This window comes from Pteropus alecto, unplaced genomic scaffold (genome assembly GCF_000325575.1).
Source record: "Pteropus alecto unplaced genomic scaffold, ASM32557v1 scaffold74, whole genome shotgun sequence".
NCBI classification, from domain to species: Eukaryota; Metazoa; Chordata; class Mammalia; order Chiroptera; family Pteropodidae; genus Pteropus; species Pteropus alecto.
In genome coordinates, this window is record NW_006436291.1 from 5,392,470 (window position 1) to 5,408,833 (window position 16,364).

Here is a 16,364-nt window from a genome sequence, read left to right on the forward strand (position 1 = left end):
AACGGCCCCGAACAGGCTACTACCAAGCCGTGCTCTTTGCCACTCAATAGGCAGATGACCAGATTTTGCATTTCTTTATTAACATGGTCTTGGTTGGCCAAGGGTGTTTACTCACGAGTGGCCCATGGTCCCTTTCCTTGCCTGGACAGTGGAGAGTCCAGAATGTGGGTGGTCGTCTACCGCCAGGCAGACCCCGCGTTCGGCCTGGGTCGGGGGTCATGTGGTCCTTGGGTCCTGGGGGGGGGCGTGACCTCACTGACGTGCGTGTCTGTCTCCCCACAGAACTGTCAGACCTTCAGCAGCCTCAGCTGCCTGAGCGCGGGGATGGAGGACTGCGGCCCCCACAGCCCCTTCGCCCTCCACGTCAGCAGCACCAGGTCCTGGACCGCCCTGCTCTCGGCCTCCGGCCCCGGGGGCAGGACCCCCGCCGGGACCCCAGTCCCTGAGCCTCCGCCCCCGTCCTTCGATGAGCACCTGGCCTACAAGGAGGAGCTGTACAGCGAGGAGTCGGACGGGTGCACCCTGGACGAGGGCTGCGGCAGGGGTGGGGAGCCGGCCTCAGCCTGGCGGGACCGCGGGGTTGCTGGGGGCAGCCCCTGCTCCCTGGACGGTGAGCTGGACATTGAACAGATAGAGAACAACTGAGGTGGGCCGCGGGCCCCTGGTCGGGAGTGGGGGCACATCAAGTTCGACGGCTTCCCTCCAGGCACGAGGTGGTCACCAACGCGGGGAGCCCCACTCCTGGGCCTGACCTCCCTGGAAGGCGCCAGGTGCCAGGGAGTGAGCCCACCCACGCCCCGGGAGGCCGGCCCCCCGCAGGGGCCCGTGCCACATGGCGCGACGCCTCGGCCTCTCGCCGGCATGGCAGCCACGGCCCCCGAGCTGCTGCGGCCGCCAGAGCAGCTGCTCGGGTGGGTCTCCCCCCCCTCCTCGTGGGACCTCGGCCGCGAGCTCCCCGGCCGCCCCTGCTGGGCAGCCCCGTGGCCCTGCTCCGCATGCTCAGGCCCATCTGGTGGTGTCAAGGCCCTTCTTGGCCTCCTGCTCAGGTTCAGTTTGGGGGGTCGGCCCCACAGTTCCTTTCACTCAGTTTTATTCCGTGCCTTTGCTCCCAGGTCTCCCCGCTTCGGGCTTGGGCAGGGTCGGGAGGTGCTGGAGTGACCTCCTGTAGTAACACCCCAACTGTCTGGCCTTAATCCCAAGTGTGAGCGGCAGGGGCCCAGGAGTGCTGGGGTGGCCCTCCACGTCTGGGGCTCAAGGAACAACTTGGGGTACCTGTTAGAGGCCATCTGCATTAAGTAGACTTTTGGTTCTGTTGCCTGGATAGACCCACTTTCCTCTCCCGTGTGTGGGGAGCCTGACCCTGTGGCTCTCTGCCACTCTGGGGCCACCTTGGCAGGGTTGGCAGATGGCGGCCATTCTCCGTGGCTCACCTGTCACTGAGTGAGGCGCTTAGTCGATTCAGGAGGGTGGAGAGACGTCATCATAAAAAGGCGACCTCTTAAAAGGAGGTAGGAGCTATGAGCAGGTCTGCAAACCCAGGTCCTGTGCACCTGTCAGGGGTGGGGGATGTCTGCCGGCCGTTCTGGGAGGACCTAGGTCGAGAGCCTTCAAGACCCCTGCAGTATTCCAGGCACGTTCTCACTGGCGGTGGGGACTGTGCGCTTCCGTCGAGGTGGCCCCTCTGCCTCGAGACAGGCCTGTGTGCGGTCAGCTGGGCGAGCAGAGCTTTTCCAGGGCTGCCTTCTTGCTCCGGCCTCACCGGGAAGCACACTGCACCCTCCCCAGCGCCTCGTGCCCCTGGTAGACGCCCCGGTGGTGGTGACGTGGAGCCCTGCCCCGCGGTTGTGCACTCCGGTGGCTCCTGTCCGGCTTGGTTGCAGACGTGTCCCGTGGGTGCTGCTCTCTTGGAATATGGGTTTTTCAGCAAACTCGGCATCTCACACAGACGGTAGCAGCTGGGTCGGCTCATGAGCGAGTGGCCCCTTCTCCCAAAAGCTGAAAGTCCACCGCGGCGCTCTCCGGAGTTGCCGGACACGTGGCGGCGGCACGGTCATAGCCACTCTGCGTCTGCTCTGCTCTTAAGAGCAAATGCCTCACTTTTCCCCTAAAGAGAGACCCAATTTGGGAAGCTTTACTTAAACCTTCACTTTTTCATATCAAAAGTGTGGTGGCTCAGGTTCTGATTTATAGGTGTCTTTTCCTACAGATCAGCCATAAGATATAAGATGCTTGCAGAAAACCCCGAGTCAGTGGCCTCGGAGATGGTGTCGAAGCCGGCGATTGGAGAGATGATGGGTGCGTGGGCACCGGGCAGGGCCTGGGGCGTGAACCGGCTTCGCCTCAGTGGCTCCCACCAGGCAAACGTCCCCTGGAGGGCCAAACCAGAGAGCTAGGGGCTCTGGGTAGACGGTCTCGCCCAGTCTGTACTTGCGGGCTGTGGTGGCCACGTCTTCTTAGAGGTAATTCAGAGGGGGCTGGGGCAGGTGTTGGGTGACAGTGGCAGTGTATGAATTCGGAGAGCACACGCCGGTGCTTCGTGTCCTCACAAAGCCTGAGGCGGGAGGTGGCACCTGGCCCACACCAGGAGTGGCCACAGAGGGACCATGGCCTCCACAGCGGTCCTTCCTATGGAAGCAGGCAGGGCCCCACCCCTGGTCCACACTGCAGTGAGGGGTGGGCTTTGGGCCAGGACGGTGCCTTTCCTTGGTGCCAGGAGGGGAAGCACATGAGGTGGGTGTCACAGGTGACCTGTCTTTGGACTTGTGGGCCACCTCCCCCCAAGCTGGTCCTATTGACCCGCAAGCCCAGCCTCAGGGCACTTGCGGGCAGAAGGGATCCTAGCCCAAGGCAGGGTTCGGCCCTTTCCAGCCTCCTTAGGCCCCTCGTGGCTGACCTGGCCCCACCGAAGCTCCTGGCCCAAGCCCGCAGCAGCAGTGACGAGGGGAGAGATGGCGGGTGGCCCTTCTGCTCAGAGGGAGAAAGCCTGCAGGTGGTTCGTCTTGCCCGGAGAGAGAAGACTATATCTAGAAGGTGCTGCCACGTGGCTCAGAGGCACATTCTGTGCTACCCGGCTGGCACCAGCCGTCTTAGAACTCATGGAGGCTCACCCGGGAGGTTCCCTCTGATCCCATGTGACTGTCCCCAGGGGCCATAGGTGGGCTGGCAGGCACACCCTGCAGGAGCCTCACTTCTGTCGGGGCCCTGCCTTGTGGCCGATGCCCATGAACTCCTGCCTCTGAGTGGAGACGGAGGAAGTTCAGAGCCAGGAGGGAGGGCTGTGCCAGACCACCCGCCCAGCTGCCCGCTGGGGCCCTGAGGGGCAAGAGCAGGGTCTGGCTCTTGGGGAGCTGGGTGGGGAGGACAGGCTTCCTGGCATATGGCACCCCCTCAGTCCGAAGGCGCACCCCCTAAACTGCTGGGCTGACAGGCTGCCATCTGCCGTGGAGGCCGGGCTGGGCTCAGGCCCGCAGCCTCACCGTCCACGTTGCTGCAAACCCTCTTGCCTTACTCGCGGTGGGGGCCCGGGCCGGCCCAGGGCCCCAGGCGCCACGGGGAGCTCGTTCTGACCGTACATATGGATATCCATTCTCAGAAAGCCTTACTTTTCAACAGAATTTTTGTAACAGGAAAGTTTTGTGAATTTGTATGCTGAAAGAAAATTTTAATAAAGGAAAAGCTCACATTATAAAAAAACACAGAGAGCCACGTTTGGACCCAAACGTCCAAACGGGTCTCCTCGTGTGGGTGGCCTGGTTTCCCACACGCCGGCCGATGCTGCCCGAGGGCACCCAGGGCACGGCCTGAGCAGCGTCCATGGCATTGAGTGCCCTGCGTGCCCTGCTGTGGCTCAGGCTTGGCATCTCCGTGTCTGCCCGTGAGGTTAAGGTCGTGCACTGTGACCTCAGGACCGGTCACCTAAGTGATGACCGCTTCGGGCTCTGCGCCTGGGGCGTGAGCAGCCCCCAGACACGGGCTCGGCAGCCCGGTCCGGGCCTGCTGGTGCCGCCCAGTCACTCTGCTCCGTGTCGGCAGTGGGGCCGCCTCTTGCCAGAGCCACACGGTCAAACACCACCCCCGCCTCGCCCACCGGTGCCAGTCACAGAAAACCTTGCCTCTTTAAAGAGAAAAGGAGAGAAAAAGATTTTTTAAAACTCCCAGACACAGGAGAGATCTTGTAGCCTAGGTAGGGTAGTCTGACCTTCTAGCATAGTCTCTCTGGCAAATAAACCGTGTTTTCAGTGCGTGGGGCTGGGGGCCCTGTGACACGCGGGGGCTGCTCCTGGGCTGTAGTGTGCTTTCCACAACGGACATGCTTCAGGAAGGGTGGCAGCCAGCGCGTGTGGGGTTGGGCCGGGCCCCCGTCCGGGGAGCAACCTCTGTGCCGAGGGCGCCAGGCCTGCATCGCCCACCGCGCCCCTCACAGGCCCCACACAGGCCACGACTTGCACTAGGAGCCGCTCTAGTCTCAGGAATTTGCTTGTTACTTTTACTGTGTAAATAAAGCTTCCTGGTTCAATATCCAACCACCAGAGCTGGCTGTCTGGTTTCTGTCGGGTGCAGAGTCCGCGGGGCCACCCTCCGTCTGTGGCAGGAGCAGGGCCTGGGCCTTTCTGTCCCCTCCAAGCCGCAGGGTCAGGTGTGTAAAAGGGAGGTAGCAGACACCTCAGAGTCGTCAAGAGGCTCAGATGCAGGGGGTGAGTGACCATGGGGCGGGGGGATGGCGATGGCTGGGCCTCAGCTGTGGTCACAGGGAGATCCCCTTCTAGAGGCACTCTGGGCAGCCCAGTGCCCAGGGCAGTGTGGGGTACGGGGTGCAGGGGCCCAGCTCCTCACTGCAGCCGAGAGCCAGGGACCTTAGGACAGCAGGCAAGGATACCCCTTCTGTAACCCAGGACAGCAGATGGGGACATCCCCTCTGTAACCCAGGACAGCAAGCAGGGACACTCCTCTGTGATGTCCGAGTCCAGAGCTGTGGAGAAACTTCTGAGTCCCAGTGAACACGTCAGCTCGACCCTCAGCACCACCGACAGGCATGGGCACGTGCAGCTTGCTCCGGGCCACACTGCTGCGGACTCCCAGGCCGGCCCGAAGCCCTGCAGGACCCCCCCGCCCACCAGCACAGCCACAGGGTGGCATAGGCTGGGCCCTATGTCCCATGGAAGACAGGGTGGCACCCACTTGCACTGCCTGGGCCTGGGGGACACCGGGACACACAGCTCAGCCCAGCGAGGGCTCAGGGCCCACGGTCCCTGGGCCTGACCCTCCAAATTGGAGACTGCAGCTAACGAAGCTCGGGAGACCAGGATGTGTGCAGCCCTGGCAGGTGTGAAGAGGCCATCGCGCCAGTGCGGCTGGGACTCCAGGTCCCGGGGCTGCCCCTCTGGGGATGAGGCACCAGACCGCTCCTTGGACTCAGCCTGTTTTCTATAGCTCAGGTCTCTTCAAACAAAACGGTCTGTGAACGCCTGGTCCGTGAAACAGGTGAAGCAAAGCTGCTGTGGCCGAAGCTGAGGGTGCGGGGAGCCCCACCCCCTCCCCAGGCAGCCTCATAGCAGCAAGACCCAGGGACCCAGGGACCCAGAAGCACGGTGGTCCCCACGTGTCCCATGGCTGAGGAGAGCACACACGTGGCCCTCGATGGACCCCTAGCCCCCGAAAATCCCTTACCTGCCCCCCTCGGATGAGGTCCCTGGTGGGGCTGCAGCCCGAGGTGAGCAGCATCTGCTCTCCAGCTCAGCCCGCCCAGCGACGGCCACCTGCTTGTCACCCCTGGTGTCTCCCCCAGGGCAGGACAAACTGACTGCCACGCCCTCCTGCCCCTCGAGATCTGCGGGAGCCAGGACGCTGCCCAGGGCACAGGGCACAGCAGACGCGCAGTGCAACGCAGACCGCATTAAAAATGCCGTCTCCACGTGGAAAGGGCCGGAAGGAGCTGCCCCCAGCGGAGCGATTCTGGTTCCTAGACGCGCAGTGCAACGCAGACCGCATTAAAACGCCGTCTCCACGTGGAAAGGGCCAGAAGGAGCTGCCCCCAGCGGAGCGATTCTGGTTCCTTCTTATGCTCTTCTGTGGAATTGCCTATAGTCATACTTACTGCTTTATAATCTAAAAGAAAAATCCAACCTTAAGAAAACTCGAGATAATACCAGGTGCCCAATGTTTATTATCTCAACTGGGTCAATTCTGAGGGAAAACCAGAGCCGTGGATAGTAACATTGGGGGTGTAGAACCATGAGCACCCCCTCCCCCCACACACACACCCACTTCTGTGCCCTTCCCACCTGGCGACCCCCTGACCCTCCCCTGAGGGGTGGGACCAGAGGGAAGGAACGTGGCCCTCCTGGGCCTTCGAAGGACCTCGGTGACCTGATCTGAAGGAGGAGCGCTGAGCCGGTGGGCCCGGCGGTGGGCAGCCACCTGGCGTGAGGGCCAGACTCGGCCTCGCTCCCACCCTGCGTCATCCCTGAGCTCCAGCCCCGCTGTGGCCAGTGGCTCTGTCCAGCTCCGGCCCGAGAACTCTGCCCGCCCTGTTTGGGGTCGTGGAAGGAGGGTCTGCAGAGGGCCGAGCCAGGCAGCTGGAAGGCCACGGGTGAGGGAGGTCCTCCTGCTTCTGGGCAGCACGGTCACCTCGGTAGCAGCAAGACAGGGGCCACTGACCATCCCCAGCCAAGCGACAGGGCACCCGGTAAGGCCCGGTTCCCCACAGGGCTCAGTGCATGCCTGCTAAGGAAAGGGGTAGCTGAGGCTCAGGGGTTACATGCCCTCCCACACTGAGGCCACCAGAAGCCGCCTCCATGGGATTGTGGAAGGAACTAGAAGGGGCATGGATGCAGGATCAGACCTTGATCCGTGCCTCAGCTCTGCCCTGACCAGCGGTCAGCCCACAGGCGAGTTGCTCGCTCTCCTCGCCTCAGTTTCCTCCTCCGTCAGAAGGGGAGATGCCGGCCACACTGAACCCACAGCTGGGGGAGGAGGCACCGTGTTCTCTTCCCGGACAAAGCAGGGTCTGCATCTGTGTCCCTCTGGCACTGTCCCCCCGACACCCTCGCTGTCCCCACTGTTGGGCAGCAGCTTGCCAGAGGCGACTCCACCTGTCCGTGGAGAGAACACCAGCGTCTGTCCTCCAGTGAGACGCTGCCTGGCTGTGGGCTCCTGCCGGGGACACCAGGCACGGGCAGCCACGGAAAGGGAGGGAGGAAAGGAAGCCACTCAGCTGGGGCAGGTCCCCCCCGTAGTCTCCCCCAGCCCCGTGAGCACAGCCACCATCTGGACCCCTGCAAGCTGTGATGAGGGCGTTTTGCATATTTCCCAGTGAATAGGCCCAACACCCCCCTCCCCTGCAGGCCTGTGACACCGGCCCGGCCGCACTGCATCCTGATGACAAGGCAGCCACCACCAGCCCTCCGGACCCCGGTCTGATGGTGGCTGGCTGGCGCGGAGGCCTGGGGACCACACAGAGCCCAGTGCTCTGCATCGTCAGCCCCTTGTTCAGTGTGAATCCTGTCTTGGAGGGCCCAGGACTTCTTTTATGAGAAGTTGTCTGCCAGGATCGATTTGGGGAGAGACAGAGCAATTCAGGTATCTGTTCAGCTGACTGCCTGAAACCTGAACTGGGCTGAGGGAATTCGGGGAGCATGCGGCTCCCGCCGCCGGCCTCGGGGCTGCTGCGGAGGGAAGGTCGATGTCCGCCCTGTCCACCCTGTCCTCTCAGGGCCTAGGGCGGCTCCCTGTTTCTTGAGGGCCTCGGTTCCCCCATCTGTTAAATGAAGGGTTTGGGGCAGGTTTGGCGCATCAGGGCCTGGCTCTCGGTCGTTCAGCAGTTCAAGCACATGGCAGGACCTGCCCACACCCCCGCCCCGGGGCCTCGGCGGGTAAGGCCTGAGTGGGCTGCAGGTCAGGGCGGTGTGTTTAAATGTTGGTTTCCGCCCGCACGCACTGGGCAGGACGCACCCCAGTCCCTCGAGTTACAGCTCCAGAGAGCGCCCTCCGCGCCTGCGACCTTGATCCCAGAGAGTCACACTCTTGCTTTTCAGCACGTGGTCTTCCAAGTGCCCCTGGGGGATGCCCCAGCTTTTGGCTCCAAAGGTGACTTCTTCTGGGGACAGGAAGGTGTTGGTGTGGGGGGCAGAGTGCTACGTGGGCGCTGACTCCAGGTGGGGGCTAGGGGTGGGACGGGGCGCTGGGCAGTTCCCAAGGGAGCTGGCTCAGCTCGGGGCTGCATGGACTGTGCATGGGAGGCCTGTCTCCTCCAGGCTCCTCACACGACATGAAGCGTGTTTGATGACGAGGCCATGGGAAATGCTCAGAGTCTGGCTAGTAGGGCATCTGTGTGACCAGGGGGGCTCATGGAGAGGGCATGGGTTTGGGACAATCCCAGAGCACCGCTGGCCCTCCTGTCCCACCCTCCTGACTTCACTAGGGCAGGGCGGACTGGGGAGCAGGCCATCGGGGAGGGAGCAAACTCCTCCTGGGAGACTGAGCCACGTGACTGGGGCATGGGGGTGGGGCCAGCAGAGGGAGACAGGAAGGGGCTGGCCAGCTCAGGCCGGGGGCAGGGCAGCCACAGCTATGGCTGGCGCCCTCTTTCCTGCCTGTGGGGGACAGAGGGCAGGACCGTGGTGGTCTGGGCACCGGGGACGGGGTGGCAGAAGCCGGGGGGCCTCCCAGAAGGCCCGTCACTTGTCCGCGTGCTGCAGCAGCAGGTCCACAGCCTCTGCGAGGTTGTCCACGTACCCATCAGCCTTCACCTCCGGATGGCGCTCGTCACTGGGCCTGCAGAGCAGAGCAGCCGTTAGTCAGTCGGTGACCCCATGCTGACTCCTCTGAAGCCGCTGCCTCCCAGCATCTAGCATGGCCAGGTCAGGCAGTCTTTGGTTGACAGCTGTCCCCCTCCCTCCCCGCACCCCAGTCCCAGCCACCCTCACTCAGGACACACACACCTCCCCCCGGACTGCTCCCTCCACCTGGGACCTCCCAAAACCCGTTCCCTGCTCAGAGCTCTGCGGCAGAGTGACCGATGGCCCCTGCTCTGTCCGTGCTGCCAACATAACACCCTTGAGAGCAGGACCATGAGCTTGACTGTGGGCTGAACTCCTTCCTGCCCAAACCCCAGGCAGCCCGCGTGCTAACTGGTCGGTGCCCGGTAAGGCCACTCCTGCCCAACAGAGAAGGGCTCCTGGTAGAGCCGCTTCTGACTGGGATTTGGGGGGCCAGAACCTCCCAGACATTCCCCGAGGTCTAGCTGGAGGCCGAGGACAAGGGCAGTGAGACCACGCAATAAATGCAGACGGTCCACGTGGCACCAAGGGCGCCCCGCACGGAGCTTGGCGGAGGAGGGGCCTTGGGCCATGGGCTGAGGCCTGCAGTTCAGTGGGGCTCCAGGTGACACAGGGAGAGGCAGGGGAGCTCAGGATGGGCTCCCGGGGACATCTGGAGAGTCTGGACAGTAGGAGCAGGCACTGGGACCTTGTCCCCCAGGCCATGAGCAGCCTGGGGTGCTGTGAGCTGGAGAGTCAGGTCCTGGTGACAGGAAGGCCCCTCCCCACGCTCGTGGGCTGGATCTCCCTGGGTGGGGGGCGGGGAGACAGCTGAGGGCCTGCTGCTCCCACCTCCCAAGGTCTGGCCGGAGCTTCCCAGCAGCCAGGCACCCCTGTGGCAGCACCAGACCCGGTCTGGATGGACATGGTTAAAGCTGGTCTGACAGCATCCCAAACGCCAGTGTCTGGTTTCTGCAAAGCACTTCCCCCTAACGTGGCTGTCATGGGCAACGGTGCCTCTCTTAAAGAGTTTTCAGCCCCGTGGCCTGGGGGCCACCTCCCCAGGGGCTGCTGAGGCCCTAAGTGGAGGTGACAGGGACCCTCACCACCACACATTGGAGCAGCACTTCAAGCAGGCATGACTGATGTCAGCGCAGGCATTGTAAGGGGATTATTTATTTCTTGCCGTCACAGACACAAGCAGTCTAGTGGACGTGGGACTTAAGCTTTCCATTCCCCTGCACCCATGCTGAAGTGCGTACTTGTCAATATCGGAAGGTTGTACCTGGCACAGCCACTGTGGAAACCTGCGTGTTGGTACCTACTTGTGGCCTGCCAGTTCCGCTCCTAGGTATGCATACCACCAAAACGCCACACGTTCACCAAAGGACACATCCCGGATGCTCCGAGCAGCCTCCATCATAAAAACAGAAACGCGAAAACTGCGCGCACGCCCACGGGCAGATCGAGGCACGGGCTGGGACGCCGGTGACAATGCACCCACCGCGAACTCCTCTCCACGCTGCAGAGTCCGGCCGACGTCACGCCACCGGTGCCACGACGTGCGAGCAGCCAGACACGGGAACCCAGATCGGACGGCCATTTATACCAGGTTCAGGGATGGGCACAGCCCGTCTCCCCAGAGCAGCGGTCGGAAACCGGTCACCCCTTGGGGGAGCAGTCTGACCCAGGTGCTCAGCACCGTTACCATGACTACTGAGAACTCTGCGAGCTGTCGGGGGTGCCTGTGCCCAGGCCGGGCAGACAGACGGGATCTGTGGATGCACATCAGTGTACGGGGTACAGGGCGGACAGAGTGAGGCGAGGTCAGCCATGGGCACTGGGATGGGAGGGGCTGGCGAGCTGGGGCCAGAACCCTTTGGGGACATCCCAACAGCCTGAAGGAAGCGGCCAGGAGCTGGCTCCAGTGCTGCGGCCTATGTGCGGGAGTCCCAGTGGTCCTGGACGTGCCCTTTGGGCTTCCCTCAGCTTCCCTGGGCCCCGCTCACAGATGTATTGGGGTGCTCCTGTCCCCCGTTATGAGTGGGTTGTCGGGGGGAGCGGGACGGCCTGGCGGGTTTCAGGGTGTGGACCCCGCTGTGTCCCCTCCCAGCATCCCTGTCGGCATCCCAGCTGTTCTCAGCTCTACAGTGAGGTCAGCATTGTATCCACCGCTCAAAGCGAAGCAAAGCTTCTCCCAGCAAACGGCCCCACCCAGGCTATCGACCAAGTCGCCCAGACGCCCCGCCCCTAACACCTTCACGGGACCCTGGGGCCAGGGTCACTACCCAGTCAAACGAACTCAACATCGAGAGGGAAGAAGATGCCTGCCCATAAAAGAAGACGCCGTGCAGTGAGGTTCTGGCCGGCCGCACTCGACACACGGCACCCAGCCGAACGGCGTGCGTGGCTGATTATGTTTAATGACACGTCATTTAAATTCGAGAATCCATTAAAAGAAAGGACTGCATTAGCAGCCGGCCAGTGTTTGCCAACACACAGTGATAATTGTGGACTTTTATGTCTTAATTATGTGATGCTGCCGTGGGCTGCGGCTCTCAGGGGGTGGGGGGCACTCGATCTGGGCTTGCCCGCCCCAAAGGCCCAGAGCTCCGGAAGCAGCTACGCTCGGCCCAATGAACCCCACTCCATGCTGGACAGTGACCTGGGACCCACGGAGCCTCAAAGATGGTACACTAAGGAGGCTGAAGAAAGAAACCCAGCAAAGGCAGGCCCTCGGGCGTGAGCGCAGCGTGGGTGATGGAGAGGGGGCCGAGGGAGCCCACTGGTCCTCCATGTGCGGAAGGAAGGGTGAGGGGAGCCAGCGGGGCCTCGAGACCCGAGATGGGGCAGGGACGTGGGGAGGAGAGACACAAGGACCCGGAGAGACACGTCCAAAGGAAGAGAGAGGAGGGAGGGAGGGCAGGGTGACAGAAACAGAAAGAGACGGAGGCAGGGAGGGAAGAGAAACCGCGTCAGAGAGACAGGCAGAGAGACGGGGAGAAAGCAGAAGCAAAAGAAGGTGGGAGAGAGCGGGGGCCAGAGAGACGCACAGAGGGAGGGGCGCGGAGGGGGAGCGGGACGGACAGAGACACAGAGGGACAGAGGGAAAGAGGCCAGAAAGACAGACGTAGACAGGGACAGACACAGACACAGGAGACAGAGACGGAGAATGCTCCCCCAAATGCACGTAGCGTCTGGGGTGGTGGGACAGACACCAGGCTCCTGGCAGACAGCAGGCAGAACCTGGCCGTGGCCCTGAACGGGGCCAGCGCTGACTCAGTGGCCCTGTTGCAGGCCACGTGTCCCTGATCACCCCTCTGCCCCCACACCCTACACCCCAGGTCACGGCGCGGCCCCTCCCCTGCCCCAGGCCCACGCAGGTGGGCTCCCCGCATGGCATGGCGCCCCCCTGCCCCAGGCCCACGCAGGTGGGCTCCCCGCTCTGCCCCCCATGAGCTGTCTCTTACATCCCTGAGCCCCAGTTTCCTCGCCTGTGAAGCAGCCTGGCTGCCTCGGGGTGCTCTGAGCGTGAAGGGACGTGTGATCGAGAGTGCAAGGTCAGCTTCCTCCCATCATGCCCTCTGCCCTCTGGCCTCCCAGAGGCCAATTCCACATTCATAGTCAGGAGCAGGGCTGGGACAGGAAGAAAAGAGCTCAGGGCCAGAGGGAATTTATGGGGGACCTGAGGGTGTCAAGGAAGCTTCCAGAAAGAGGGACATTAGGCTAGATTCTCACCCTGCCCCTGCTGGCCTCCTCAGGTCTCACCCCAGAGGTGGAGGCAGAGGCAGGTCCCCAGGGCGGCTGTCCCACCGAAGGGCCAGCAGGCTTCTCTCGGCTCTTCTGGGCTCCCGTGGGCAGTGTTCTGGTGTCTCCAGCTGAGCCTGGAGCCTGTGGCTGGGCCCTGCATGCACAGCAGCCTCAAGTGGGTGCCACCAGCCCAGCGAGGCACAGAGCTGTGACACACGTCAGTAGGATCGGGAGGTTGGCCAGGAGTCAGCATGGCTTCTACCCTCCCCCCGCCCCAGCCTCTGCTGAAGTCTGTCCCATCCCCTCTTCCCTCCCCTCCACTGGCTCCCCCTTCCCTCTCCTGCAGCTCCCGCAACCCCACTGTGTAAACTGCTGTGGCTCCCTATTGCTGGTGCCACAGCCTAGTTCCTCAGCTCAGTAGATGAGTCTGCCCCAACTAGATGCCCTCTCTCCACGCCAGCCACCCAGCACGCACGGCCCATTGCCCCCCCCACGGTCACTGCCCTCCCACACCCTGTCCGCACTGCGTCCTGGAATAGCACGGGCACTCGGCCCCGCTCCACCTGCGAACTCCTCCACGTCCTGTAAGACCGTGTGGGCCTAACCACTGTTCCCCTCTCCAGCGCTAAGCTCCACCCCACAGGACAAGTCACTCTCTTTAGAACACACAGCATTTCTCTCCCACCCCCATGCTGCTGGGGCCCTGCTGACCTGGGCCGCTGAGATGGAGGGGCCAGGCTTCCTGCCCTTGCTGGTCACCCACGGAGACCTGGCCCAGAGCGGGCACCCAGGAAGTGTCTGCTGTCAAGTGGATGAATAAAGGCCCCCATCCGGGCAGGGAGCTGCCCGTCGTTAGCTATCCCTTCCCGTCATGCCCGGGAGAGGAGGGAAGGAGGGGGTGGCAGAGGCGAGAATGAGGCCGACCCGTGCGTGGGCCTGGACAGCGTCACAGGGACCGTCTTTGTGGCCAGACTCCGGGCAGAGGGGCCCAGCCAGGCCCATCTCCACACCCGCCTCCCTCTCCCAGGCCCACATGGGCCAGCACCTCCTTCCGGTCACCAGGGGCCGAGGGACACAGGAGCAGCCTCTCCCTGAGGAGTTCTTGAGCGGTCAGTGCCGCCTCCCGAACCGGTCTGCCCCAAGGCAGGGCTGCACCGAGGCTCCCAAAACCAGAGGCCTCAGTGTTGACCGTGCGGGGAGGGGCGCACGTCCTTGTCCCTAATTGTTTTGGAAAGACGGCTGCACACCCAGTGGCTGGCCAAGGGAATGCAGAGCACTGGCACCGGGCGGGTGACACCACTGAGTGTGATGCCAACTCTGGGCTGTGCTCACGAAGCTGGAGGAAAGGGACAGAGGGCACACTGTCAAGACGGCAGCTTGCTGGGGCCCAGTGGGGTAGCCATTGACCTCCTGGCCTGAGCTGGCTGCTGGCAAGCGCCCAGGGGTCAGTGACCTCATTGTGGGGTGGCCAGGAGACCAGAGTTGGCCACAGAGCTCAGACCGGCTGCTTCTACCTCTGTCCCCTAGGCCAGCTTGGGACCTGGGTCACGGAGGTAGGCCGGGCAGGTGGGGCAGGCCTGGACTCGGGAAGACATCCACGTGCCTCCCAGAAAACACTGGGTCCTGCTGCTTACAGAGAAATTGACTGTAATTGAGCTTCTTCCCCCGAGCCTGTGCCTTCATCCGGCCAAGGTCTGCTGAGCCCTCCACCTCGCCGGGACACTGACCTGGTCCCTGCCTGCAAGGAGGTCGTCACAGAAGCAAGAACCCAGGCCCTGCACCTCCCTGCCTGGATGCCTTAGCTTAGTGCCTGGCCACCGGCTCCAGCCTTTGGTCCCGGTCCTCACTACAAAGGTCGGTTCAGCCCGCAGGACTATGTCCCCCTTCCCTGCACACCAGACGATTGGCTCCCCCGGCCCCCACGTCCCCCAACTCCTGTCCTCAATTCCATCTGCCTGGGCCCAGCCTCAGCATGAGGCCTGCCTGGTACAAGCCAGCCCAGAGACCCCGAGCCCCAGTTGAGGACCCAGCAGCCTGGGACACTTCCTGTCACCGATGGCAAAGACCTGCCCTCCCGCTGTCCAACCAGCTCACACAGACGGGGACTTCTGCTTTAAAATCACGTGGGGGAAAAATACTGAAATAAAAACCCAGGCCTAAAGAGTCTTCGCACCAGGCCCCTCTGAGACCCACGGCCCCCAGGAAAGAGAACGGGACATGCTTGCTGGCTGGGACCTCCCCTGGGGTCGGAGCAGGTGGTTCGGGTGCCTGGGCCACCCCTGTCTGTCTGCTCATCTGTCACAGGTGGAGGTTGGGGGAGGGGGGCAGAGGAAACCCTCCTTCATGGAGTCTTCGTGCAAATGAGAAGTGACCTGCTGCTCTCACGCCTTCCTCCCACCTAGGGGGAGTGAGGCCCCCCAGGGGACTGACTGGAGCCTGGAGCCCGACACCAGCAGGGGAGGGGACGGGGGCACAGCAGGTGACCATCCAGGGCTGAGCCCTAGGGTAGAGGGGTACCAGGCAGCTCTGTGTGCAATGATAAGGGGCCCCAATCACTCTAAGGCTGTCCCCCAGCCCTGTATCCCTCCCAGGGGCTGTGGCTGGGTACCCCACACCCCCAGTCATGGCCTTGCGGCACGTGCACGTGGGCCGTGGTGGCTGGGCTGCCACCCGGGGGTGGAGTTATTTGTGTTTTCTGCCCTGAGCCTTGGCGGGCCCTCTGGTCTCCTGGGGGGTCTGACTCCCATCTGGACACGGTAATGAGCTGGAGTGAGGGGAGGGCTAGCCAACTGGACGCCCTTTGCCCCAGGCCCCAGAACCCCACCTTGGCTGACCTTCCGGCTGGGACCAGGAGTCTCTCCCAGCAGAAAGAAGCACTTGCTGGACTAGACCCAGGGACTCTGAGCCCTGGTAGGTAAACCAAGGCAAAGAAGGGACTTGCCACAGACTAGAGCTCCCACCCCGCCAGCAGGCGGGCCCCGGGATGTGGGAGAAGATCACCCGCCCTGGGGGGGTTGTGGGTGAGCCAAAGATGCTGCATCACAACGGTCAGGGGGCAGCTGTGCTCTGGCCCCCGCCCGCTGTGGGCAGCCTTTGAGGGAAAGTTCCCAGGTGCCCTGCATGACACCCCAGGAGGCGGGCGCCCTCACTGCCCGATTCTAGAGACAACGACAGACATGAGGGGGAAAGGGCCCTGCCCAGCGTCGTGGGCAGTGAAGGGCAGAACTCGGACCTCACTGCGTTTGCCCGACTTTCACACACGTCTGAATGCGGCGCATTTTAGCGATTCTTCCCGTGGTGCATGGAACGTATGCCGCATCTGGGCGTCGCTGACGTGCTGGTTAGTGCCCGTCAGCCTGACTGAGGCCCGTGGGTCAGCTCCGGGACAGAGGCGGGCCCTGAGAGGTGCTGGCCAGCTTCGACGAACGCAGTGAGGACAGCACGGTGTTTGTGAAAACTGACGGGGGAAATGAGAGGAAAGGCACGATGCACAGGGACCTGCACACGGGGCGCCGACGACACACAGCACCCCCCCCACCCGCGGCGGGGCGCGCCGGCAGGACCACGGAGATGCTGGAACTCTGGAACTGGACCTCGAGGCCACCAGCACCCAGGGCCAGGCCTGGGCAAGGGCGCACTCCACCCAGGCAGAGGGCGGCAGAGGAGGGACGTCGCCGTGGACCCCAGTACCCGCCCTCGGGCCCACTCTGCCCACAGGGAGGAAACGGGCCTGTCCGTGGCGTGTCTCAGCCTGGTGGAGCCCTGTCAACCAGAACGGACCCCGCGGGGCCAGCTGCTGCCTGCAGGCACCGAGGTGGTGAGAACAGGCTGAGAACGAGTGGGCGGGGCGTCACCGCT

The 16,364-nt window shown here is 63.2% G+C and overlaps 2 protein-coding genes across 3 annotated transcripts in view; one reads left to right on the forward strand and one right to left on the reverse strand.

Moving 5' to 3' along the window:
• Positions 1–4,523, forward strand: part of FAM53B (family with sequence similarity 53 member B) — a 73,242-nt gene extending 68,719 nt beyond the window's left edge. The window contains exon 4 of the mRNA XM_006912868.3: positions 283–4,523. Within this exon, the coding sequence (XP_006912930.2) occupies positions 283–645 (363 nt within the window). The 3' untranslated portion in view covers positions 646–4,523. The remainder of the gene's footprint in view (positions 1–282) is intronic.
• A 1,620-nt stretch (positions 4,524–6,143) lies between these two features.
• LHPP (phospholysine phosphohistidine inorganic pyrophosphate phosphatase) overlaps positions 6,144–16,364 on the reverse strand; it is a 121,001-nt gene continuing 110,780 nt past the window's right edge. For both annotated transcript variants that reach the window (XM_025047536.1, XM_006912871.3), the window contains one exon: positions 6,144–8,772. In XM_025047536.1, coding sequence (XP_024903304.1) covers positions 8,764–8,772 — 9 coding nt within the window. In that variant the 3' untranslated portion in view covers positions 6,144–8,763. The remainder of the gene's footprint in view (positions 8,773–16,364) is intronic.